The sequence below is a fragment of the Epinephelus fuscoguttatus genome, linkage group LG18 (assembly GCF_011397635.1).
Source record: "Epinephelus fuscoguttatus linkage group LG18, E.fuscoguttatus.final_Chr_v1".
Classification (NCBI taxonomy): domain Eukaryota; kingdom Metazoa; phylum Chordata; class Actinopteri; order Perciformes; family Serranidae; genus Epinephelus; species Epinephelus fuscoguttatus.
In genome coordinates, this window is record NC_064769.1 from 29,203,749 (window position 1) to 29,231,178 (window position 27,430).

The 27,430-nt window shown below is 40.6% G+C and overlaps 2 protein-coding genes across 5 annotated transcripts in view; both read left to right on the top strand.

Moving 5' to 3' along the window:
* whrna (whirlin a) overlaps positions 1–10,437 on the top strand; it is a 243,752-nt gene extending 233,315 nt beyond the window's left edge. For both annotated transcript variants that reach the window (XM_049604182.1, XM_049604183.1), the window contains one exon: positions 1,738–10,437. In XM_049604182.1, the coding sequence (XP_049460139.1) occupies positions 1,738–1,920 (183 nt within the window). In that variant the 3' untranslated portion in view covers positions 1,921–10,437. The remainder of the gene's footprint in view (positions 1–1,737) is intronic.
* Positions 10,438–16,355: 5,918 nt separating this feature from the next.
* The window catches only part of akna (AT-hook transcription factor), a 38,831-nt gene continuing 27,756 nt past the window's right edge, over positions 16,356–27,430 (top strand). For 2 of the 3 annotated variants that reach the window (XM_049603818.1, XM_049603820.1), the window contains exons 1-3: positions 16,356–16,894; positions 23,539–24,160; positions 26,506–27,334. In XM_049603818.1, the coding sequence (XP_049459775.1) occupies positions 23,800–24,160; positions 26,506–27,334 (1,190 nt within the window). In that variant the 5' untranslated portion in view covers positions 16,356–16,894; positions 23,539–23,799. The remainder of the gene's footprint in view (positions 16,895–23,538; positions 24,161–26,505; positions 27,335–27,430) is intronic. The other variant, XM_049603819.1, reaches the window with a different exon arrangement.

The following is a 27,430-nucleotide window of genomic DNA, read 5'->3' on the forward strand; positions in this document are numbered from 1 at the left end:
TCCCTGATGTGATGAGCTTGTGTCCTGCTTTCTGTTCCTTGGCAGCTCCTCAATATTAGTGAGTGACAAGAGGGAAACAGCAACAATGCAGAAACTATTTGACAGCACAGTCTGTTCTTCACTGTTCATGAAACACGAGTCCCGATTGCAGTCTTGACTCATTATTAGTCATTTCTTTGTGATGTCAGACAATATGAATAAACATATAAAGCACAGAAGTGCATCATGAGTCACCAGAGTTTATTTTTGGTGTGCTGATCATTTAGGATGACGCTGCTGTCGTTTGTTTGTAACAAGTCAGTGTGAACACAACCCAGGGAAGAACTGAAAGGCAATTATGTCTCTTTTTTTCCTTTGGTCTAGGACAAATGACAAAAGTACAGGTGTGAGAGCTCCATTAAACTCAAATGTTTTCAGATTAAGGCATGCTGAGTCTTTTCACACTTTGAAGAGCAGCAGACAGTCTTTACGTGGCTTGTATTACCACGTGTGAATTTTGTTTGTGCCTAAGTGAAGTTTCTAAATTTGAGAAAATTGATGAACCCAACAACTTCTCTTAAAGAATACTTCACCCGCAAAATGATCATTTGTATATTGATTATTCACCCTGTGTTAATGTTGAATTTGTGAGGAAAAGTTTGCTTTTCTCGCAGAGTTCAAACGCACACTTTTTCGTTCATGCATGAGACGGTTCACGCAGAAGTGTTTTAAATAGTAAGATTTCAGTGTAAATGCGAATGAAATAACATACTGTACAAGCTGTGTGAGAGTTTGTAAACTGATGTTTCAAAAAAGTTTTGCTGCTGTTAAAGATGGTCACCTTTTACTTCAATTCATCAAAAGTTTTCAGCTTTTTTTTTTTGTTTCTTTGCTTACTGTGGAGGCATGCGAGAAAAACAAAGCTTTCTTCATGTATTCCCTGTAAAGACGTTTGTGCACTGAGTCTGTTTTTTTCTGTTTAATCCGTCATCCGAAAAAAATCATCACACACACAGAAACTTTGCACACTGATTTCGATGTTTTTTATGGTTCTATTTGTTGCGAAAATTTGCAGTACGTGACAGAATTAAAAGACACATTTCCTCCTTTGCGTCTCTCCACTGGAGTTACCTATCTGGCTGTCACCACTCCCTCCCTGTCTGTCATTTAGCACCACAGCTGCATGAAGGGGCGGAGCTGTCCTCCCTCTCTGTCCTCCACATTCTATCAGCGGTCCACATCCTCCTCCTCGTCAACATCATCCATATGACTATCTGACATGTTGAAAGTGAGCTATCTGAGTTATGAAATGATTCTGTGCGGCCCGTTCCTCTGTCTTGTCGCAGCTGTGTCCTGCCACCATATTTTCTTCACTGAGTCTTGGTCAAACGTCTCTAAAGGCTCTGACGGATACAAAAACGCAGAAAATTGAACCTGTTCCAAAATTTAAAAGACGGACAAACGTTTCACTGTCAGTGTGCAAATGTGATTGACACAATATGAAGTTGTATTTATTTTTAGACGTGTGATAATTTCGGACAAAAAGATGGACTCAGTATGCAAAGGCCTTAACACAAGGTGAGCAATGAATATGCAAATGGTTAATTTGGGGATGAAATATTCCTTTAAATCACTTGTACTTGATGCTATTTAGCACTGACACTAGCCCCATCCATTGTACAATCAATTGAAATCAGTTAAGTTTTCTTAAAATTCACATTATCTCTGTGTGTGTCTCTCTCTGTCTCTCTCTCTCAGAGGGGTGGCTCAGCTCATAACTGTGGCCTGCTGAAGGTGGGTCAGGTGATCCTGGAGGTAAACGGGGTTTCCATGAGGGGCCGCGAGCACAGGGACGCCGCACGCCTCATTGCCGAGGCCTTCAAGACCAAAGAGAGGGACTACGTGGACTTCCTGGTGACCGACTTCAATGTGGCGCTATAGCTGAGTCGAAGAGGAGTGAGGACAATGTGGGCGGCGCCAAGAGAAGAAGAGTTCAAGGACAACGTGAGAGGAAGACATTTAAGCGTCTGTTGTTTTAAATGGCACAACTCTTTTAGATAGACATAAACGAACCACCATCTGATCTCTGAGCCGCTCTTCTACAAAAAAAAACAACCCACCCTTTGAGTCTGGATACATGATACTCAAATTTACAAGGTATTACTTCCGCCGTGGACTTCGTTCAGGATCCTCCTCAACGTGTTACCTCCCCACTGTGAGACCTTATGCACTAAAAAGGAAAGTAGTGAAACCCAATTCATTTTCTTTGTCCTCTCAGTGTTGAAACTTGTGGAGTTACAACCATTTGAATCCCACTGGACCTTCTCGTAGCACTCCCACGTCCCATGGTCAGTTAATTTATTTTTCGCTTCTACCTGAGAGACAACTGCACACCTAAGACTGATTCACGCTCGACTTTACAAGCTTGGATTTGTATATGTAAAAATGAACAAATGTAGATACAGATGCGTATATACTGTACACATAAAGATACTCCTGTATGAATTATAAAACCCGTAACCTATGTTGCATCATCAACATATAGTGATATATTTCAGAGATGATGATAATTCAGGCCATTCTCGTGTTATGGGATTCTACACATTTTACAGTGATGCTACCGGCCTGTCTGCGTATTACCACTCTTGAATAAATAAAATCATGTCAGGCAAGTAACAGCAGACATTACATGCTCATATTTGTTTGTCAGACATCAGGCAAGGCATGTGTATGATGTAAATCTTCATATGGGCAGCACACAAATGCATTTCCTGTTTTCTTTTCTACTTCTCCATGTGTATCTGTTTTGTTTGAGACTATGTCCACACTTAAAGCTCCAGTAGGCAACATTGTTTTGGTATAATTGAGTAACAGTTTTATAATATCCTCTAAGCATAATGTATATCAAGTGGTCTGAAACAAACAATAGGTTTCTGCACCTCACCATGGCTCTGTGTTCAGCCTCTAAAGAATCAGTATCGTGCTGATGTGCATCAACCAATCGAAGGACAGCTCAGAACACTGCGTTCCTATTGCCTGTTCTACTGCACATGCACGTTCCCGTGCCGTCGGCAGAAGGGGAGAGCAAGTGGCAATGGCGAACAGTGCACCAGGTAAAATAGCTATTCCAGCATTGGCTACAACTGCCTACACGGCTAAACAACCCAAAAAAAGGAAGACAGAACTCGGTTCCCCGGAGCCCCGGAGGGAGGGGAAGGGTGAGGTGGGGCCGGGCCCGGCCGGAAGGTGCGAGGGTCGGCTGTGGTAGCGGAGCCGAGGGCTCTCCGTGGAGAGAGAGAGCCGAGCCTCGGGGGTATGAGCGGGGCGGGCTGCTGCACGGAGAGGGAGAGCCGAGCCTCGGGTGTATATGTGCGGGGCCGCAAAGGAGGGATGGGGCGGGCTGCTGCGCGGTGAGGGAGAGCAGAGGCTCCCAGAGAGGGAGAAATAGAACCAAGTAGGATAAAATACTTGCGTGCTCGTCTGTTAGGAGGGGCTCAGGGCGGAGACGAATGAAACCTAACTCAGATGAAACTCAAAAATCCACCGTTTTCAGGCTTTCTACCTACTGCAGCTTTAACCAGCTAAATTTGAAAATGCCTCTTCAATTATCACCTATTCCATTTTAATTTTAGAAGAACTCACAATTTGTTCTTATTAACATATTCTTCTCTTGCTGTTTTCAGACACCTACAAAAGTTAAAATAGTGCTATGATAGCAGATCAGAAATCCTACCTGATGCCACCCTACTAGCTGCTCTTTGAGTCCCTCTCTCTAAGTAAGAAATACACCAGATGAGCAACAAAATCATGTCATTTTAAGAAGTAAGTCAGTCAATAATTGGCTGTTCCCCATCATGCCATGAGCAACTGCAATCTAATTTCATGTTGCACACATTGCAAGTAGTTTTTAACACAACAGCAGGACACAGTAAAAAGAGTTGGCTACCTTGGTGAGGTGTTGGAGGTGTTCAGCCAGTCTGCTGCAGCTCTTCATCTAACAGCTCACTGATGCTGCTTCTGACTGTTTCTGTTCTTCCCTGCAATAGTTAGAACTGATCTGCTTTTAAAAATGCAGAAAATTATTATTTTCTTGTTTTAGCTGTCAGTAATAACCTCGCTGACAAATATATCCTGTGACTACTTCAAAATAAAAGCAGCATTATGGCCCTTTCATAACTGGTATTATCATGGCTCTCAAGTGATCTGATCTCAAGTGGACGACAGTAAATAGAATTGTAAATGAAAATCAAGATGCATTGTGATCACACAAACTGAGATGGTCTGGGCCACATTCAATCACGTATCTTTTTTGTAGTGTAAACACTGATGTGTCCTGATGCGTCCCATTCAACGACTACGTCAACAATGTAGGACATGGTAGTAACTTGCCCATTTTGCGACGAGTTGGACGAAGTGTTGCGTGACCGTCCAGCCTTTTGCCCTGTAGACCTTTTTACTGTCAGTAAACAGTATGATGTTTTTTGGTGGGAGAGGCTTAGCTAGAGGCAAAACAATTGTCCACAGACACTAGCTAGCAAGTTCTGTTAGCTTGTTTTAGACAATGGAGGGAGATTGATGTGAGCGGTGTGTTCAGAAATATTCATTTCGAGTGCCGGAGCGCACTCTGGCACAAACTGGACCGATCCTAAATTTGTTACGCTATCAGAATGTACTGTTCGGTTATTCAGAGCACCGCACTCTCAGAATGGCAGAGCACACTCTGAGCACTGTCTGAACAGCAGAGCACTGAGCGGAGTGAATGTGTGATTAACTTAACTGTTCATTAATTCATGTAGAAATATAACGCTTTGTTTCTTCTACCAAAGGGCTCTCATTTTAGTGTAGAGTGTTAGACTGAATTTACGAATGCACCATGTCAGGTCACTCACTCTTCAGGACTGCGAGTGTTACTTGAATGAGTAATCACTGGCCAATCCGTATGCCCTCACTCAGTGGATCGATTATGTCGCAGGAAGCTTTGTGGTTGATTACTATGCCAATCTTACAAAGGAGGACGACACTTCAATGGTCTCCTCCAGTTTGTTTTGCTATCAAAGCTAACGTTAGCTAATGCACTTAAAAGTTAGCAAAGATATCCGATATTCCTATTAATACCTCCCCAGTTTCAGATGACGTGGACATGATAATGCTTAATACACATAACATTATTCATCCCTACAACATTAAATACTTTTTCCCTAACCTGATAGGAAGTGTGGGCTGCACTTGTGAGCATTTTTAGTGAACACCTCCGTCCAGTCCTTTCATCTTATCGCATTTAACCATAGTTGTCTTCATTTATGTTGACGGGCAGTGGCGGCTGGTATGCGATAGAATTTAAGTTTTGAGCCATGACTTCTTCTATTCTGGCTCCCAATAACACAGCAAGACCACATTGTAAGACTTCTATGTAGCCTACAGCCCTGTGGTAGTGAGTTGTGTTTTGCCTCCAGCTAACAAACTGACGTGGTTGTGACGTCAGCCTTAAAAGGGTCTATGGAAGGACACCTGTTGAATTCTGCTGACAGGGATATCTTCAGCTATAGTGATACAACTGCTTACTTGACACAGGCAGCAAGCGAAGATATGGAAGTAATAACTCTGCGCAAGGCTCTTTGACCTTCTTGTGTAAGCGACTTAGGTAGTGACGAAATCTGAACACAAATGGTCAGCTGGAGACACAAAACAGACACAGGTGTGAACAGTGATTTGTTTTGGCTGTCGATCAGTGAAACACATGTCAGTACCAGGTGTAAACAGGCTCTGTGTTTCACCAGCTGAATGTGGGGGGACTGTGGGGGACTGATAACTGGTGACTGTGAGCTGTCACTGTGGTAACTGGTAAACACTGAGGCTTATATAAATTAGATAAATTAAAAACACCGGATAACATGCTGCATCGTTTACTGTGAATCCCACTGGGAAAGGCGGACCCGCCACTTAAGATGAGAGCTACCACATAGAGAGGTAATTACAGAAAGTAAATACAGTGAATGGCTACTGCTGAAAGAGTGCCGGCCATGAATAGTATTAACACCTGCAATGTAGCCAAGTTTTCTGGTGCACACTAAATCATGAGGTTGTTGTGTTCAGATTCATTCACTCTACAAAGCAAGTTTGAAAAGCTCAGTTTTGGTGCAGCAAAAACACAACACATTATATGCGTTTCCAGATCTGGCCTGTGTAGTGTGGAGGTACACTCAGAGGGGATAAATTCCCTCATTCTTTCCCCCTCACACTGCTCAGCTTTTTTCCTGCTGCTCTGAATAACAATTGATGATTTTATTTTGTAATTTCATAGTTTTAATTATATTCACCCTGGGGGGCTTGCTGAAGCCACGCTCAGTGCAGCAATTACGCCCAAGAGGGGAGTAATGAGACATTTAGAGGACGACACTGCCAAAGATTTGAGGAACACTCCTTCCACACATGTTCACACATGGAGCTGATTTGCATGCACGCACACACTCCATCCACTTATAGAAAAGCAATTAGGAGATAAGCAATCAGGTGGAGTGAGGGATGGAGCGAGGAAGAGAGGAAGAGGGAGAATGAGGATGAGGGAGCGACAAAAGTAACAAATGAGACGTGATTGTTGTTGTGATGATTTGCTTCCTCTCAGGAAGAGTGCAAGTATGAAGAGGATGTACAGCAAACATCCTCTGTGTGTCACTCCAGAGACTCGCAGTAGGCTGTAGGTAGAAATATGAGGTAATTGGAGTAATTAATCTAAGTGTGCATGGATGTGTGTTGTGTATAGGTTTAATGTGAATGTTGTGTGTCTGTCTGAAGTTAATGAATGAAAGGAGAATAAAAATCAGCTCGAAACAAGGAGACGGCAAATAAAGACAAATGTAAATGTCATCAAGGGAGCTGCTGTATCAGAGCAGTATGAGGAAGTGAAGCGGTAGTGTGGTAGTCAGGGCTTTTTGAAGAATGCCAACAGAGCAGCTCTGTGAGAAATTGCTATCAAACACTCCTGAATCACTCTGGTGACAGCTAAGAGAAAAGAACAACACATCCATGCTTTGTTTTGACACCATGTCTGAGCTGTCTATCTTTAAAATGTCAGCCTTTAATGAGTAAAAAACAAATGTTAGGAAGGGTTTTTTTAAAGGTCACACCCACATCCTGTACCCGTAATGCCCAATTATGATGCCAAAATGTATTTTTGGACAGAATCTATCATTTCTTAACAGGCGAAAATCTGATGAAACCTTGTAGTCCGTTTATCACGTTGCTCATTTTACAAGTGAGAAGTAAGAACCATTTTTTTTAAAGCTGCAAGATTTTATTTTGGCCACCAAATGGCACAGCTCTGATATAATTTTAAAAATCTGGCTCTTTCACTGCTACGTTGGTTGCTGATTTTGTCCACGTTCGTTTCATTTTAGGAAGGTAGTGTATATAACATTGATGAGGCGGTTGATGCAAATTGATGCCAACGCACGTTCTTGTGCGGTCAAAATGTTTCAAATTGAGCAAAAATGTATGCATATCCCCAGGCTTTATGAAACTATGATGTAAACATGTGGTCAAGTGAGGAAAAAGATTAGAGACTGGAGGGATATGATAGAAAGAACCAGAGTTTCTGGTGAGATCGGTCAGAGGCTGAACTGAATACCAACACATAATACCGCACACAGTCTCTGCATTTGTTGCTTGCTAGCTTACAGCTCATGTACAGTGGGTACAGTGACTGTTAGGGGCAAATTAATGGTCAAGTGGTCAAGTAAAGTGAAGTGAAATTAAAGTAAATGTGCTGTAAAACTGGAACACTAAGCTAAAAGAAGCTTAAAAAACTCTGATTATTGCAGCTTTGCTAATAGCAGTAAACCTCTCTCTGTGTTATAATCAAAGCTTCTCTGTTCTTTGTGGTGGTAGCTGGTCCAGCTTTGTGTGTATACTAGTGCATGTGACTGTGATCCACGGGCTAGCTAATCACTGCATCTCTGCACTGTGCTCATATGGCGTATATGGCGTTTACAAAATCGTCTTGACTCGCAGTGGCAGGACGGTGTTGTGGCAGGAGTGTAGCACCCTGCCTGTGATTCCACCTTCAGATTAACAACGTTAGCTCTGTCAACACTGTTGCCATTGTTAGCACTGTTAGCTGCTAGCCAGCTCAGGGGTCCATGTCATTGGTCCGACATCCCATTAGTCTGACGTCCCGTTGTTCCGATATGTGATTATACTAGGCTATACTGTATTTGTGTACCATAGAGGATCAGCAAACGCAACAAAAGTAGGCTACTGGTCAAGATACAAGTGTCATAGAGAGAAGAGAGTGAAACACCATAACCTCCTGTTGTTAACTCTGGGGTCTGGGTTGTGTGGGGAGCTCTCCGCGGTGCTGAATGGCTCCCGGCGGGCAAATTTCTGCCTTGATAGTGCGCGGCAACCGGCTCTGGGTCAGCTGGGAAAGGCTTGAGGCGAAGCAGGCTCATGGCTTATGTGTTTGCCACTTTCTTTTTCATTTTGACCCACACCATGATCTTTTCCTGACCCTAACCAAGTGGTTTTTGTGCCTAAACCTAACCAGACCTTAACCACAGGGCATCGTGATGATTTCGGAACAACGGGACTTCGGAACAGTGGGTTTAATATGGTCGGACCAATGGGCAGACCCCCAGCTCAGCCAGTTCCGTGTTGAGAAGCGTGAGCAGACAATCCTCAGATTCTGAGTCATAGATATGCTCCACAAGTTCCTCTAAAACCAGGGTGAAACACAATGTTTGAAACCCTGTTTCACTTTTGAGCTGGTCAGAAGTTTGCTAGTGATGTCACAGGGTCCTCATTATTTCAGCAGGGTAAGAAGTGAAGGCACTAGAGTCAGATTTTAAGGGGGTGTTGATGTAAATTACTCAGTAAAGTTGATATAAGCCTGCCAAAATACAGTTTCAATGCATCCCTAACAACTATCCAAATGTAAAAACTTACACAAACAGGAGAAATAGATTCCTCCATTCATATAAAAATATGTAAAATTAAGCTAATATGAGTTTCTTGGTAATGTCCACTTCAGTGTTGATTTTACACATCTAGCAGAATTTGAATTTTGTTGTAAGGTAGACACTAAAATATCCAAAAAATTACAGTTATTTCAAAGCATCTTTTCCAGTCGACATCCTCTCACTTTCACGTGCACTTTATTTCAAATGTGTCAGGTACAGGATCAGGAAACATGCACATATTGTATCTATATTAAAGAACCGCGTAAACTTTTATCACAGGAAAAATGTGTATGTTTTAAAGTGGCTGCCTCTAAAACCAGTTTCATGAATGTTTAACTTTCCCTCTGCCTCACAGAACGAGAAGTAACAAGACAGTCAACATGAAAGTAGTGACATGAAACAGCTGGAGAAGTGACTCAAGATAAAATAAATCCAGTGTGAGACAAGAGAAGGACAACCCACACCTCTAAATCATTCCAACATTTCATCAGCTGAGGCTTTAACAGTAACAGAAATCCTGTTGTAGAATTTATGGAACATTTTGTAGGGTATGTTGTCCGTTAATAAGTCAACTGGCTTGATAAAAAGCTTCTGTATTAAACTCTGGCATCAGTTTATATCTGAGGGAAACATGGAAATGCTCTCATTTATATACAAACAATGTCTGAAAAACACTCGCTGCAGCCACTAACAAGCTTAAAATTCAGGAAGCATCATCAGCTGTGTGCATGTGTGTGAGAGGGAATGAGCTAGATAAGAAGACAGAGACATTCAGACAGACGAGAGCTGGAGTGCGTCCTCAGTGGAATTACTCTCCGTTAAACAATCTAATCTTGAGGGAATCGCAGCTGTTCATATGAGCGCTTTTGTTTTCCGAGCTGAGCATTTGAACAACACATATGACACTTTCAGAGAGAGGAGAGGAGACAAGGAAAGAGGAGAGGAGGAGGAGGAAGTAGAGTATGTCCATTGTCAAACACTGCAGATGGAAAATAAAATCTGTCCAGTGCAAACCACACGCTTTATCTCGAAAATAATTTGATTTAGATTTATTTTAAAGGTGTTTTAAATAAACAGAATGATTTGGTTTAAGGAATTCATTTTCTAAAAGTCTCAGTAATCTCCTGAAACAGCTGGGCACTGTAGTTTTTAGCAAACCTCACTTACTTAAGAGTAAATTGTGCATTTGTCGGGGACTATTTTCAGTCGCAGAATGATACACATTTGGTGCTCTAGGGGGTATTCCCTGCAGCAGGACAATGTATATGGGATCGGCTGAATCCAGATGTCCAGACTTCATGGCACTTGCAGACTTTGCGGGCGTGTTCCCAGTAAGTCTGAGAGTGCTGAGGGTTGTCAAAATCCACAGTTCCTCCAGTCCACAAGGGGCCTCAAGCGCACTTCCTGCAAACTTCCATAGAGTCCGCTTGGGGTGCAGACTTCACTGATTTAATTACCCATAATTCATTGCAATACGGACATCGTGGTAGTGTTTTTTTTTTTTAAATAGCTGACTAAAAAAACAAAACTTATGCATATGTAAAACAGTTATTGTAGCCTATTAAAACAACACTTGAATTGTGTAGGCTAGAAATAATATTAAACTACAGGTCTACCCAGTTTATTTAGTCATAACCCGGTCATTATCTACAACCATCTCTGTACTTAAATGTATGCAGTCTGTCTTATACAGTAATTTATTTTGTTTTCTCACAAACCAACCTCATACATGGGATACATATCTTGTTATCTGCAGGGACAGATGAGCAGACAGAATGACAGCAGTTACAATGACTGTAATCATCGCTCGAATGTTTCCATGGTAACAAGTAAAACACTCTCAAGGGCTGTCTATCAGCAGCTTGCGGTCTCTGACGGTGAACTTGTCTCAGTATGTACGACTGACATCTGCGAGGGCTCAGTCTGCAAGTCAAGAGGGTGGACATTTGGATTCAGCCACCAGGAACACAGCTCAGCCTCGCTTCCAGTTTTCCTTAGTGGTCACTCGCGGTATTTCAGCGAATTTACTCCCCTGTGGCCCAAAAAGTATTTCCCCCATAATCCACCATTGTAAAAGAGATGTCTATAAAACTGTCGACACCTCAAACTGCAAACAAGGTCATTTTTGATACTTGCTATTATGACATTTTTGGATCCCTGGAGGTTTAATATTTGTAAAACTTTCCTTTTGCTGTGAAAGGCGATTTAAAAATCTTTTTGACATATGCGCCAGGCGAGCATTTCCATTTGACTGAATGGGCACCATCTTTGGGTCCAGTATCCCGTTATTACTATACATCCATAGGGATTAACTCATGACAAACTACAGTGTGTATCCTTGGTAATGAAGGAACATGCCAGCCAGTGCACCAGTGTGGCTCACTGATGTGTTTTTAATAGTTTTTGGACAACAGTGGAGCTCTGTGGCACAGAGGAAATAAGATATATCAGGCTGTGGATACACACACACACACACACACACACACACACACACAATACTTGGCAGCAGGTTTGTTGGTTTTTGACTTTTCACAGGCTTTGCTGACGATAAAAAGATATATCTAATAACCTTAACGTTTAACAGAAGAAGCCGAACATCCCATATTTTAAAATGTCTCAATGTTAGATAAGAACCCTGCATTTCAGAGCGGTATTCTCAGTGCTAGGGACACATTTTGAGAGTACCAAAAAAGTGTGAAGGTGTGACACAGAGCCCTTATAAATCTTCTAACAGAGCCAATTTCCAGTGTGTGTGTGAGGTTGAGATTTTGGAGATGGTTTTCACTGAGCTGCAACAGAATGTGACAATAATGGAGGACAAGTTTGAGTTGCAGTCGACTTACTTATTTGATCATTTCATTGAAGTTACTTTAACTGAAGTAGACATTTTCCAACAGCTCTCTGCGATGGCTTCACGTGTCCATTAATGCCAAAGTTCCCTTGAGCACTACGCTGAACGCTCCCTGCTGCTGACTGTACCCTGCTCAGGTGAAATGTAGATGAATAAAGCTGCACAGAAAAAGACTCAGCCATCACTTCATTAACCACATTTATTTGTTAGAAAGCAATTTTTAACCACAGAAACATCCCTCCTCCTCGTTGCAGAAACTTTTCGTGAGTTAACTCCATAATGACCCCATCTTGTAGACACGTGTCAATAGCGGTTCGGCCTTCTCTTTGACCTGATATTAAAGGGCCATCCAGGAGGGAGGGATGATGGAGGGAAGCAATGGAAGCCGCTGACAGTCTCATTAATCACACGCCAAGACAGAGGGGCGCTGGCCTTGGCTCTGACATGAGACACGACAGCTCAGACATTGTCTTGTTGCTCGTGCTATAGCAAGGTGCAACGTTTTGCTCCCCCCTCCCTTACCCCTGAACCACCGCTTCCCCGCAAAGGTCAGACTCATAAAGCAACAGACACCACCTGTTGACTTATTGATAATGTTTATTTGTTTCACTGAGTGTGCCTCCTGCTTCATTAGCTGCACAAGTTGAGTTAGCTGGTGTTCATTTTCCACCCTGCCTGCCACGCTCTTCAGCTGCCTCCTTTTGCTTTTGTTCTCACTCCATCCGCCTGCTTCCCGCACATTTTGACGAGGAGTGTTGTACAATGACATGCTATTTATACAGAAAGTGTGTTTAATTTTTCAATAAAGATAACTGCACAAAAACAAGCATGTTGTCTGCTTTTATTTTGAAGTTTGGAGTTGGGAACATGACACCCTTGTCCACATTATTTTGGTCTGGGGATTTTTCATGGTTTCGGCCCTTTAGTTCCAATGAAGGGGAATATAAATACTAGGGCTGCCCTCGACTAAGAATTTTCCTAGTCGACCAGTAGTCGTCATTTAGGGCCATTAGTCGCCTGCATGTTTCTGATATTATATGTAATTATTAAATTATATATTTTGGGCGGGGCAACACAATGGTTTGAGTTGAAGGTGTGAGAAAGAATAGTATCAGTAACATTGTTAACACTGTGCTACATTACAGAGAAATACAAACCGTACTAATGAACCTTCATTAATATAGGCCTATATTTTATCTCCAAGTGCACGTCACACACTGAGCGAGCCGCCTGTTACACCACTTTGGTGTGGAAGAATTTCACTGCCCTGCACAGAGCCCTGACCACAACCCCATCCAACACCTTTGGAATGAACTGGAAAACCGACTGTGAGCCTCACCAGCCTACACTGTGTTGGACCTCGCTGATACTCTTGTGGCTGAATGGGAACCAACCCCTGCAGCCACACTCCAGACATTGTGAAGAGTCTTCCCAGAAGAGTGCAGGCTGTTACAGCCAACGCCTGTGGTTTTGGATTGAAATGTTAAGCATTGACAGCAGTGTAATGCTCAAGCGTCCACATACTTTTGGCCACACGCTGTACAAACTACTGCAGGCAATCAAAGAGTCATTTGTAAACTTGTCTCTTGTTCTTTTAATCTCTGTATTGATTCACATCAGTTCAAAATCCCCTGTTATTGCTGTTTCTTCAGTTGCCAAAGCAAAGGCACAAAAGCAGCAACAAAACGCAATTACCCAGAATACAACAGACGCTATCAACTTCAACAATACCCTAATTTGATTATTCAGTTGAAAAGCACAGTTTTTATTTAACTGAATTGTACCTCAATCATTTTTCTGAGCTGCATGTCTTGTTCACAGTGGCTGAGGGGCTGTAGGAGCCAGTTGTACAATGCACTGGGCCAGAGGCATGATACATCAGGGACAGGTCACCAATCCAGTGCTGTCTCCAAATGGGACTACTAAGTGGTTTAAGTCTTGGGAACACTGTTTGTCTGCAAAGACAACAAAAATTGACATTTCACTGTTAACCTTTTAAAAATGAAGAATGATTTTGAGCTCTTTATACTAGTTTCGGAGGAAGAAAAGAGACCGCTGGTGTTAAAGACATGCATTTGAAAAAACTCAGCACCAATGTCTCTTTCCAGAAATCATCAACCAGTTGCCCAAGATAATCCACAGACCTTGTTGTGAGCAGTTTCATGCAGGAACTATTTCCTTTCTACTGAACAACACTGCCCAACCATATAACCGCGCAGAAGTAGACATGCATCTACCGCTAGCTCACCTAGCCCCACTGAGCAAGCTAACATTACAGCTCAGCCGAGGATGCCATCAATGTTTACATCTCACACTGTCACAAGCACGAGCCTCTCACCCATGAGTAGATGCATATCTCCAACACCAAGCAACTTTTTCTTCCCATTATGAATTTTATGAACAAATCTGTGACTGAAATGTTCCAGGAAATAGTCGTGTCCTTTCCTTTGTTGATGTCATCCTGTTTCAGGAGGAAAATTGAAGATATTCAACAACTGAGTGTAGATGTGGATCCAAACACTTAAGCTCCACGGATAAACTGTCTGGTCTGATCTCATCATCAGCTGATCAGAGTTCTGACGGGTTTGTTGTTTCTCTGTAAAACATCCCTCAGGTCACATTTAAAGGATCCTTATAGAAAATCAGTTCATTAAACTCTCAACTCTCACTATGCAACTCACACCGAAACAATCTAGATTGATAAACAGCATCACAGATAAGAGGAAAACTATGTATTTTGGATTTTAAATGAGCCATCCCTTTAATATATTTCAGTTTTGGACCATTGAAGACATTCTCGTGGGCTCCTAGGGATTGTAATGTATATATAAATTCCACAGATTTATGTTATAATGTCTACTGGCTGCACTCAAGAGATGATTTTAACCCCCCGACTCTTAATTAAATGTGTTTGGTATGTTTCACTGATCAGAAACAGCTCTGAGGCATATTTCCACAGTGCTGCAGGCTCTGCAGCTCTGTCTTTGTATTTCACTGAAAGCAGTGAGCACTCAAGCCTCAGGCATCCAGATCTGCCTATGACAGGCTGATTCAGCCCCCCGGTGGTGATCTCTGAGACACGCAGACCAGATTTTGGGTCAGTGCCAGTGACCATATAACACTCTGCCTTTGTGTCTTCTCTGATAATGCCAAATAGCAACCCACTGTGCTTTGACTTTGGTTTTTATTGTTGCTTCAAGATGAAATGCTGTTTTCCTTTTGTAAAGGTAAAGTTTGAATGAGAGAGATTATTGCAGGAGTGGAGATAAGAGAGGGCTGATAGAAGTCAGCTTCATAGTTGTCTGTGTGTGTGTGTGTTTCTCTGAGGCCAGTTTCAATCAGTTTTATTCTATTCTATTTGACATGCAAATTTGAATCTATTTGTGCTCTGTTATACTGCAATACAGCAGAATTGTGAGTTTAGTCTACCAGGATGGCATATATAATAAGGATATATAAATGTACCTACAGTATTAAAATACAGTTAACTTGTCGTCTTTTCTGCCTTTGTAAACCAGATTATTTCGGTCTGGCATTGCATTTAATTTGCAATTCAAATACTGAGAATGATGTTCCACACAAAAGGGTAATTATAACATAACTAGTGGTATTTTTAACCTCTATATGACCAAAGGTACGCGGACACCCATGTGTCATTGCTGAAAATGTAATTTCAAAACCACGGGCATTTATCTGCGGCTTTAACAGCCAGCACTCTTCTGGGAAGGTCAGGACAGTCACGTTCTTCCACATCAAACTGAGTATAATTATTCTTTATGGACCAGGCTGTGTGTACAGGAGCAGTTCAAATAGGAGAGGGCAAATTATGTTTTGTTTTGTTTTTTTGTTTTTTGGGCTGTTTCATAATGTAAAGGGTTGGCCTGGGGGAAAGTCAGCTGAGTTGAAGAAAAAATATTGTTAGCTTTTTCAAGAATGGTTTGAAAGATATGTTTTAGAGTCATTGATAAAAGCCAGAATAAAAAAGCTTAAAAAATATTTAAACTTTGACCTAAGACCTATAATTGCCCTGCTCAATGTATTTTAAAAATCCTTTAACATTATTTAATTTTAGCTTTCTACAGATATTTTTAATTTTTTGGGGGGGTTTTTTATGTGTATGTAGGCCTATATTAATGAAAATATGTGTTGAACCTTGAATAGATAATAGATAATGTTATATTCTACAGCACTGGTTCATTCACACTGGATGATAAAGAAAAGTTAAGAAATAGCGCCATTTTGTGGCCATATCTTTGAACTGCACTCCTCCAGTGCTAAGTCCCGCCCCTGTGTAGACTCACAACCAATCAAGACTCAGTATTTGGCTTCAGTTGGTCCAGGGGTAATTTGCCCTGAGATTTGCCTTTCAGGTAACAATACCCATAACAATTCCACAGATAATATGATTATATTCACACTAAAGTTAAAAATGGTTAACAGTAGGGTAGAGACTGCTGTTGTAATAGAAGCGAGATTTGTACATGGTCTTTTAGAGGGAAAAAAAATGCCTGAAATACGAAACCCAGGACTAATATTTGCCCGGTGTGTTTTGCTTCGGTTGACTACTCGGCTGTTTAAATCAGTGCCACACGCTACAAGACGTAATTAGCCTTATAAATATTAAAACTTCGGTTTTCTTGGCAGAAATTTACTAATGTGACTCCTCCGGAAGTAAGGTATCAGTACTACGTAGCTGTAAGACGTCTAAATGTAGGAGGTTTGCGTTTGTTTTGGTGTCTAAGTCCAGAGTAAGTGATGGGCACGATGAGCAACTTTTGAAACTGGCACTGACTGTTAGCTAGCTTCACGTTACAGTTACCAACCGTCCTCTGCGACGTTACTCCGTTAGTCGGTAAGTTCAGCAGTTAACAAAGGCTTGAAAGTGTTTGGGGAAACCTCAGTGACCTGTTAACTGTCGGAGGTGGTTTGTTGTGGTGTGTGTGCCATGGTGACACGGGGGTGGGTCCTGTCTTGAAGTTTTGCGGTTTTCAAGGCAACCGACCCCCGCTGCTGCTGCTGCTGCTGTGAAGCCTGCAGGAGAAATCGCTGCAGTGTTTTGCAAATCTTTCCCCCCGAATCGACGAAATACATGCACCCATGATAATATGAGGTAAGTTTGCAATGCAGAACTGTTGATACGGTTGTTATGGAAGTTACTCTTTCTCCATAGTAGCATACATTTGATTTCTCTGTGTGCATTGTCCTCAGAAACACAGAAATATTGTTTAACTCTGTCCACCAGCCTGACTGGTTCGACTTGGTTAGGAGTTGCTGAGCAAGTCTGTCTTGAGTTTTTTCTTGCCTCTTGTTGCTGCAAAGCATGGGGCATACTGTGTGTTTGATACAGCCTACATGGGTAAAACATTGGTTTAATGAAAGCATATTATTGCTGTAATAGTCCTGCTTGTCTGCAGCTGTGGATCAGAAGGCGACTGTTGTTTGATCACATGGCTTTTAGTGCATGAGAGCATGTTCTCACATGGTCTGAGCAGGAAACTGATTTTTTTGGACTCTAAAAAAGTACAAAAATCCAGTTCAATTGGCTCCACAATTTTTTTTATAACACTGTTTTTATTTATTTGTTTTTCATTTGCGGGAGGGGTGATATGTGAGTACATGTATTGATGTATCTCTTTGTGCTTTATATGAATATGTGTAGGCACGTGTGTATACAGTATTTGTAGTGGTACATTTATTAGTTTAAGTCCTGTTGCTATTATTATTTGAGTGAGATGGTCTGTATTTATTCATTTTCTCACCTTACTTATTTCTTTATGTTTTGTTGTAACTCTTTATATTATTTAACTCCGACATCACAGAGGGAAGGGTTAGACAACCTATTAGACAATAGGTTAATTTTCCCTCTGGAGTTTCAATACCTGCAGAATTTGTAAAACACATGGACACATATGGATGAGATGCAGCTATGTATGTATGATTTATTATGAATACTCTGCAAAGAAACTAAATAAAAATTTGATTACAAGAAGAGTAATGTTTTCCCATGGTCTGTGCAGGAAACAGATTTTTTTTTTGTCTCAGCAGCTCTGAAAATAATATCCACTCCAATTGGCTATACCAATTTTCTCAATACAATATGTCCTCTGATGGATATTTTATCACCAGTAAAAGTTACTGCTGTCTGTGGAGCTGTAACAAGAAGCCGACTAGTCATTAAGTCGATTGACAGAAAGTCGCCAACTATTTTGATAATCAAATAATTGTTATTAATTGTTGTTTTTCATGCAAATGAATGGAAAGGTTGTTTCCACACTCTCAAATATAGTTTAGAGTTATAGTTTATAACTTATTTTTCTGCACAATTAAAACACAAGAAAGGCAAGAAAAATGAATGATGAAATACAGTGCAGAAAGAGGCAAAAAGCCCAAAAGACTTATCTGAAGAACTTAAAAGTATAGAAGGAGAAAGAACAATACATAAAATAATACAAGTGATAACCGACTACTAATAGCAAAGTTTGATTGCAACAACAAAAACAGCAATAATAGTATGAATTTAAGAGCCGTAAATATGAGTATGGAGATTTCTTTGTTTAATATCATATTAAACTCAATGTCTTTGGGTTTGCGACTGATAAAACAAGACATTTAAAGACACCACCTTGGACTTTGAGAAACTGGGATAGACATTTTCCTCTATTTTCTGAGATATTATAGACCTAACGTTTAATTGAGGAAAGTAATTGGCAGATTGATCCATAATCAAAATAACTTCTGTTTTTTATTCACCAGAGTGAATATGATTAAATCAGTTTTATTTGTCTGTTTTATTTATCTTGTACGTATGTAAAAGTTAGGGTGGGTATCCATTACATTTTTTTTCAGTACTGCTGCCAGTATGATACTTGAGTTTATTATAATTCAATTTTTTTAATACCTCATTTTGAGCATTATAAGAATCTTTTTTCTACATTAAAAAATATGCCAAACATCTCAAAAACAGCGTTAAAATTTTGACTGAACACAAAGCAGAAAAGTCCAAGAACTTAGTCTATAAACAAACTGGTAGTCTCTTCAAAATTAGTATTTCAGGAAAATTTCTCATCAAAGAAAAAGTCAACAAGAGCCAAAGCCAAAAGCTTTACTCATTGAATAAAGTATTTGATGTATTGCATGATGTTGACAAAAGAGAACATTGCAATAGCAATAAGAATGGAAATTTCAATAAAATTGTTTTATGGAATATTTTAAGAAAATGAGTTGTGAAATCTTATGTTATTTTCAGTGAAGTGAAAGACTGTCTCAGACATGTTTGTGGATGTCCAAATCGAAAAGGTTGCCCACTAGAAGAGAGACTCAGTAGAAATACTCTTAGTAATAAACTTTAGTGTTTTTTTTTTTTTGTTTTTTTTTTTTAGATTAGGGCTGCAACTAACATTTTGGTTTTATGTTTTCATTTTTTTCAAATTGATAAAATAATTGTTTAGTTTATAAAATCTTGAAAAAATAGTGAAAAATGCTGGAGCATGGTGATGTCTCCAGTTGCTCGATTTGTCTGACAAACAGTCCAAAAGCCCAAATATATTGAATACAGTGAAATTAATAAATCAGAGAAAAGAGCTGGAACCAGAAAACATTTGGCAATTTTTCTTGATATAAAAGATAAATAATTAAACTGATTATTGATGTTGATAGATTCTTTTCTATCCATTAATTAATCAACTAATTATTTCAGCACAATTCTAAATAATTGCATGGTTTTATCCAGTGTCTCTTCTCACCAGTCCTGTCTGCACAGTGTATCCTGTGTCTTTGGCTCTCCCTGTGCCTCCTAAGAAGATTAGCTGTCATATATTAGTCACTAGGCCGTCCTAAACAGGACACATACAACTCACTGTAGGTCTGCCAGCCTGTGGGACAGCTCCAGCTACAAAATTCAGCCGTCACTGTCCTGTGAAAATTCACTTAGTGTCCCCGTTGGCCGGATTGAGTTACTTGACATCAGCTTTGGTGGGACTGAATGACAGTAGAGCCTGGTGGAAATTCTCCCTCTTTTTTGTCTCTCTTGCACTTTTCCCTCCCTCATTCTGTAATTGCTTTTCTCTCCTGCTTTCTCTCTGACTGTCTGTCTCTTTATTCGGCACCTCCACCCCACCTGTCCATCCTTAGCTCGCCTGACAGTCAGGTGATTACAGCCCTGCTGCTGTCTGTCTGCATGCTGACTGTGAGGAGTTGAGCTAGCCTTGTGTCCTGCGTGTATGCTGATGATCATTGTCTGTTTACAATCGCTGAAGCCCCCTGTAAGGGCTTTAGAGCAGCTTAATTCCCCCCATCTGGTAGCTGAGATAAATCCTTAGTTTCCCGGGGAATGAACAGAGAGCATGAGCAGAGCAACAGGTGAGTTGTTTCTTTGCTTTATTCTTATCAGAGAAGCTCAGAAAACCAACAGTAATGAAAAACCTAAAACAATTTTGAATTTAGAAATGACTTCACTAGTGGTCTGCTTCTGTCTGTGTCTCTCTTGCATTTACTCTAACTGTGGTTACTGTTGGCTGCACACACTGTAAATGCCCAACATGGTCCGTCTTTGAGACAAACACAGCACCACCCACAACTGAAATAGTTTTGTAAAAGGTGGCAGCGCTGGTGCTGCTGCTTACAAGCAGGGATAGAAGAAGTATTCAGAGCCATTCCTTCGACCCCCAGAATTTTCATTGGTTTGTCAGTTACTCACCCTGTGTTACGCTGAATTTGTGAAGATGTTTTTCTCATGTGTTTCCAGTGAACAAAGAACACAAAACCGGAGAAAATTCTTGATGAATTGAAGTAAAAGGGTGTGCGTTTAGCAACAGCAAAACTACACTCACACTCAAGTTATGCAGTATAATCCAAGTCTTATTCATCTAGTCGCATGCTCAGTACTTCCCAAACAGACAGCCCTTTCTGACTGGGAACTGAACGGTAAAGTAAAACTATGCTCCCTTCAAAGCCAGACTCCACTGACAAAAACTGTAATTTTATCTCGCTGAACATGAGAGCTGCTGGTCTACCACTGCCTCACTCATTTAGTTTGCTGGTTTTATTGTGCGACTTTGCTGAATCTGAACTAACCCTTTAAAACACCAACATAATTTCGGGGGTGAAGTATTCCGTTAAGTGGAAGTAGAAATACCACAATGCTAAAATGCTTAAAATTCTTGTGTTAAAGTTTTTAGTGGCGTATTATCAGCAAAGTATGCAAGTATATGAAATGCCCCCATATTTTGTTTTAAAGACTGTCGCTGTATATTATTAGTTATAAACAGATGTATACTGTAAACTTTCAGTTCAAAGCCTAGTCCCAGTTAAACGCCCAGTCCCTTTTACTAGCTCAGTGTGGCTACACATTTTGACAAATAAAGGCCTGTCTCAGTTAGACGCCTGGTCTGGTTGCCAAGCAGTTCATTTTTATTGAAGTTCTTTGGATGTATAAAACCAGGTTTCTGGCTGCCCACTTAAGCTAACATTAGTTAGCTGTTTACATCATGCATACAAATATAAATGTTTAAACTTTTGTCAGTGTGGAGATGCTACATATTGTTAGCTTGGTTAGAGTCCCCATAATTTAATCATTCAGTTTGCTTACTAAAACCATGAGCACCAAAGAATAATTTATTCAGATTTACTGGCCTGGTAAACATTAAATACGAAATGGTCATAATGTCAAATTATGTGTTCATTCCTTGATAACCCTGCAAGTTATTCTTATTCCTTTAGTCTGTAAAGGTCCTCGGATCAAAAGAATCAAAAGGGTTTTTCATTCAAATTAATCCAAGTTGTGAGGATTGTTTTAACAGGATGAAGTGGTGTTATGTCAGTATGCTGGGTGCCGTAATCCTCAGGTGTCGTAAAACAAGCGTCATAAGCGTATCTCGGAGTTAGAGCAAATGAATGATTCATTATTTATATGTTATCTGAAGCCTAATTTTTATACAAGTAATATTCATACTGGTTTAAATAAACAATTTGATTTGAATTTCAAAGTACAATATTTCCCACTAAAACTGGGAGTAAATGCATATAGTAGGACAGAATCCAGATAGTTAAGGAAAGCACTGATATGTTAAAATTGTACTTGAGTACATGCTTTTAGTTTCACCAGTGGTTAAAAGCTTTAATCAAACAGCTACACATATTTTCATCGTTGTCTCCTGGCACAGCTTCACTCCTCGTCTTGGGTCCGTAATTCCTGTTTGTTAGAGGAGGAAATGAATAAATAATGTTGTAATTATACTGTGAGCTCTTTCTCCATCTATTCTGAAGTTATTGTTTTTCTGAACCTACCTCTGGAGTTGTTTGTCCGGCACTGTGCCATGCGCTCTCATTCCTTGTGGTCTACTTTAAATGCATGGTGAGTTTGCCATGGTGGCCAGCGTGGAGACGCTGTGCTGATTTGTGTATGAAAGGGTTGAGAGGGCATGATGTGAGTCTGCCAGTTATACACACTGAGCCTTGTGTTTGTTCCTAACACAATCAAAACAAGTGTCTGTGTGTGGTTGCACATGAGTGTGTCTGGATTTCTGGGTAAAGATGTATACTCTCCTGATGAGTGTGTGTGAGGCTTGTGTGTTAGATAAGAGATGCTGTAAGATGCACCGGGCTAATAATCGTCTTGTGGTAATCTGGGCTCTTAATGAAAGAGGCAAAAACACATGATGACCAATTTTCTCAGTGAGTGCTGCTGCACAGAATGTACCTTGCATAAAGTTCACAGCATGTTTCTCTGATAATGATGCTTGTTAACGCCTGTGACTTGGTATGTGGTTGCTTTTTTTATATACATGATTTTGATGACATTTGAAAATTTGATTGTGTCGCTTTTTGGAGGACTTGTGTATAAATTACTAAATTAAATGCTCTTTTTTGTGGCACTGTAACAGACTGTTTTTGGGGTGAGGCACTGGCATGTATGTTTAGACTTGTCAGAGATGTATTGCAGATGCTGAAAAGCACAGCTCGTGTTCATGTTGTGGAGTTGCCATAGTGAACGTTGCAGCTCCAGGCAAATTCTTGGGGGACTTTATGTGACATTGTGAACCAGCCATCTAATCCAAGCTCTGTTACATGCGTCTGTCTATGATAAAAAACTGTAAACGGTGAGTTGTGCAACCTGACAACACAGGGTTTAATTAGAGGTCCAATAAAATGAATGCTTTACTTTTGTGTAGTCTGACAAAGAGTTCATATCACCCTGGAAACAAGTCCTTAAGTGCTGCACCTCACACAAGATGTCAGACAAAATGTACTGTGACTCCTTTGCCACCTCCAAGTGCATAATGGATAAAATAACCCACATTAATGTACATGAGTTGGCTCTCATCACACATTTTTCAGAGGCATGATATTTGTGACACTCTTTTTAAAGTACTTACACGTTACCTGGAGTAATTCTTTATTTAAAGGCTGTAACTCATGTTTATATTAATGATCAATTCATCTGTGGCTTAATTTTTATTTAATTATCAGTTTTGAAATGATTGCCTTACCTCATGATAGCATTTAATCCTATTTATTGCCCCCTTAGGACGTCACACAGAAGCAACTCCTCCAGTTTGAGAATGATACACACGATATTTATGAGAGATGCAGAATGTGCAGTGGGACACGTAGTTAAGATCTGATATATGGATGAGATGTTTGTTTCTGGAGGAGCTTTTTCTTCTTTAATTGATTTCTGCAGGATACCTCTGTCTGACAGTTTAATGCTGTAATAGGTTATAGATACTAAACACCTGATTTTATTTTATGTTTCAGTTGCTGCATCCAAAGAGATTTCCTCTTCCTTATCACTGACGACCCACCCATCACTTTTCCTTAGCTGCGCCTCTGTGGATTGTTACCAGCCTACTGACATGACCTGCAATCAGTGACCTTCTGTAGCCATGGCTTTTAAAGTGGACCTTGCGGTAGAGCCAGATCAACAAGAAAAGATGCAGAAGGTTCTTGTGCCTGGTTGAGACAGTAACTGAAGTCAGAGCTGAGACCTGAAGGAGGCACCAATTGGCTGATAGGTGAATGGAGATGAGAAAGAACACCACAGCAGGGGTTCTTTTCTGGACCCCTGCCCCAGTCCGCACCTCACGTACGAGCTCAGTAGTATCTGAGGACGCGTGGGAGGATGAGGATGAAGACCAGGCAGAGAAGAAAGATGATTTTGTTAGCCAGATGGATGAGAATGGCATCATTGGACTGTCGGAAGTACTGAAGGATGTGGAATTAGGGGAATCTTGTAATCCTAACTTGTACCCTGGACCCCTCACCACAGAGGAGGCAGAATCAAGTGGACATGAGAGGGATACACCTGAGGAGCTGAGTTACAACCTGGGTCAACGTCTGTCCCATGCCGAATCACCTAGAGAGGATGTACAGTCACCATGTGGGTCTTTGAGTATATATCATTTCATTTCTTCAACCTTCAGCCTTCTTCAAACTTTTAATTTTCAAGTTCTTGTGCGCGTATGCTTAAAGGAACACCTGACTTGTTTTGCATGTTTGAGCTCATTAACTAGCAACTACTTATGCCTTCTTAATCTTCGTCTTATTTTGAGTTTTATTGGCAGTTGGCAAACCAACTTTTTTAGTTGCAACACCGCCACCTACTGGACTGGAGTTTAGAGCAGTAGCTTGGCAGGATATGTAAACCAAAACAAACAAACAAAACACTTGAATTCAATAAATCATTCCTGTTACTCTCAAATAGTCAATTAGAAGATTGCGTACTATAGTGTTGCACGGTATACCGGTACTAAAATAGTACCGCGGTACTAGAGTATTCCAAACGGTACTATACAGCATTTGGGAAAAAACGGTACTTTGAAATTGATTCAATTTATTCATTTAGTTAATTTATTTTACTCATTTATGCACACAAATGCCTTTCTTGTTCCTATTGGAGCACAGATTGCACAAGTGGTGTGTATGACAACACCTGTATCAACGTTCACAGCTGGCTCACGTGAAGAAAGTATGTCTCGCAAAGGGAGACAACACGAGACAACACCAACTTGGTGAAACATTTGAGCAACCAAACCGTGACATCCGTACCGAGGTACTTTCCAAACCATGATTTTTTGGTACCGTTACACCCCTACTATTTATTGTTCTAAAGGTTTGTTTGTATCCAAAAGGACTTTTCCTTAGGAAAAGTACCAAAGAGTATCGAAAAGTATCGAAATTCATATTGGTATCGGTACCGAAACAAAGATTTTGGTATCATGACAACACTAGCGTACTATCCTTGATGTTTTTTTTTTTTTTTTTAAGAGATTCTCCGATTAAATGTGTTTTTCATCCTGATATTAATTCCATTTTGTCTTCATCATTCCCATTGCAATCTACACTGCAGCTGACGATTTTGCTGACCACAATGTGTCTTACTACTTTGAATATATGCTTTTATAGGTCCAGGCAGCCATACGTTCTACTAATGATTTCTACATGACATGTTTGGACTATAAAATGTGCTAAAGCCCAATGTGATGTCATCAGGCTGCTGGTATTGTCTGGATGCCACTCCACAGTCTAAAGATATGTTATAGTATGTATAGTTTATTGTCAAGTTCAACAAAGAAATACACCAAATCTTGACATCTAAGAAGCTGGAAGGAAAGAACAGTTGCGTAAACAATTAATTGCTAAAACCAAAATAGTTGCAGATTACTTTTCTGCCACATGGACCAGTTGTTTCAGCTGTAGCCCATCACAATGACCAGTCTACAAAATGTTCTTTTGTTTTACACTATGAGGTATTGCTATTCAGAATCTTTTAATGTTGAAATATGTATTACATTGTAATTGTATTTTTAGTTTGCATTTCCAATTAAACACAGCAGAGAAAGAAAACAAAGCATCAGTTTGTCAAAGGAAAATCAATGTTCGCATACAACACGTGTTAACAAAAGATAGAAGAGGTTCATGGTTTGTGGTTTATGGTTATATAGTTTGACCAAAAAAAAAGACGTTATGTTCACTATGACGGACTGCACAATTCAAGAAACATGTTTCAAGAGCCTGCCTATGGATTTTCATACCATGCAGAAATAAATGGGCACCCATGACTGCCTGGAACTGTAGGGAAAATACATGCAGAAATCTCAAATTGCCTATATTCGAGAGCAGCTTAAGTGCCATATATGTATTTAGCCCTTAAATATTCCCTTCAGACATGGTTTAATATTCTGCCTGGAATTCTGATTTGGGTCTTCTGTGGTTTTTCCACAAAAAATTACCTTGTTGAAACATTTTAAAATAACATCTACTCCTCCTTCCTCATTGAACAATCCAGTCCAAAGCTTATTGATAGGTGCAAGGTGTTTCCTACTTCACTGAAAAGTCCATTTTCAGTGGATGTGTGCTGGAGGTTTTTAAGTTGCATGCTGCACCATGTGATGTCATAGATTCCACTAGTAAATTTATGTGCTAGACATCTAAGGTGGACACAGAGAGACTTTCCCCCTGTATCAGATGAATTTAAAAACAGCATTTTAGTGTCAAACACTGCACACACAGTCCTGCAGGTCTGAAGGTCAAACATCAATATTCATATAGTCAGATGTTTGAGCAATACCAGTAAAGCTCATCGAATTTCAATCTTGTAAACTCGCTGGTGTGGTCCTTAAAAGCTAGAAGAGTTAGACCTCTTTGTTGTAGGACACAATTTATGTCTGTACTGTGCTGAATCCTGTCGTCTCTTTTTTTCCCATCTCCCTATGTTTTTGGCAGTTGAGGACTTATTGGAGAGCTTCAAAGCATGGACAGTGAATAAGGAGGTGAGGCAGAGGAAAGAGGAGCAGGGGACAGAGTGTGTCTCTGAGTGGGACAAATGCTCGGTCATGCCAGAGGAGGAGAAAGATGGAGAGGAAGCAGGGAATATGAGTGACAGGAAGAGAAAGAAAAATAATCACACTAGCACACCAAGAAAGCTTGAAACAACGAATGACTTGACTGAGAGCAACATTTCCAAAGGAGAGATCAAGAAAATCAGCCCTACTCAGTCTTCTAGTGTTCATCTCTTAGCCATGGAACCTGCTGGAGTCTCCAGGCATCACTGCCCAATATCCCAACCTGCCTCACCTGTCACAGCTCCCACTTTCCCCCACCTTCTCCACTTCACTCCTGAGGAAATAGCCACAGCTCCGGGGATTGACGCTGAAACCTTGCCAGAGATAAGCCTCACAGAAAGTCCCCCGGCATCACACAGGAGCCACATACCGGTAAGCGTCAAGTCCAGATATCATTATCCCGAGGTACAGCTCAGGGCTTCTCCTCAACCAGCAGCCATATTTCCTGAAGAAGTCATGTCCAGTCATTACAGCGCTGTAAGTGATGGGCCTTTAAAGGGATCGGAGAAGTCTGATAAGCCTCATAAAAAGCCTACTCCCTCACCAAGGAAGATGAGGCAGCCCTCTCCTGAAGCTGCATGTTCAAGGACTTGCTCCCTCAGCACAGTCAGGGCAGACGTTTTAAAATTCAAACATCAGACCACAAGTCCTGACAGAGAGTCAAGGACACTGAGAGCTAGGAGTGATGCTGCTGAAGTCGATGAATCCAGGTGAGACGCATTCCCATGGCTATTTATTTTAATCCCACCAGTCAGTTTTCTAAAATGATGATTGTATTTTTTAGCATAAAAAGCACTAAACCATGA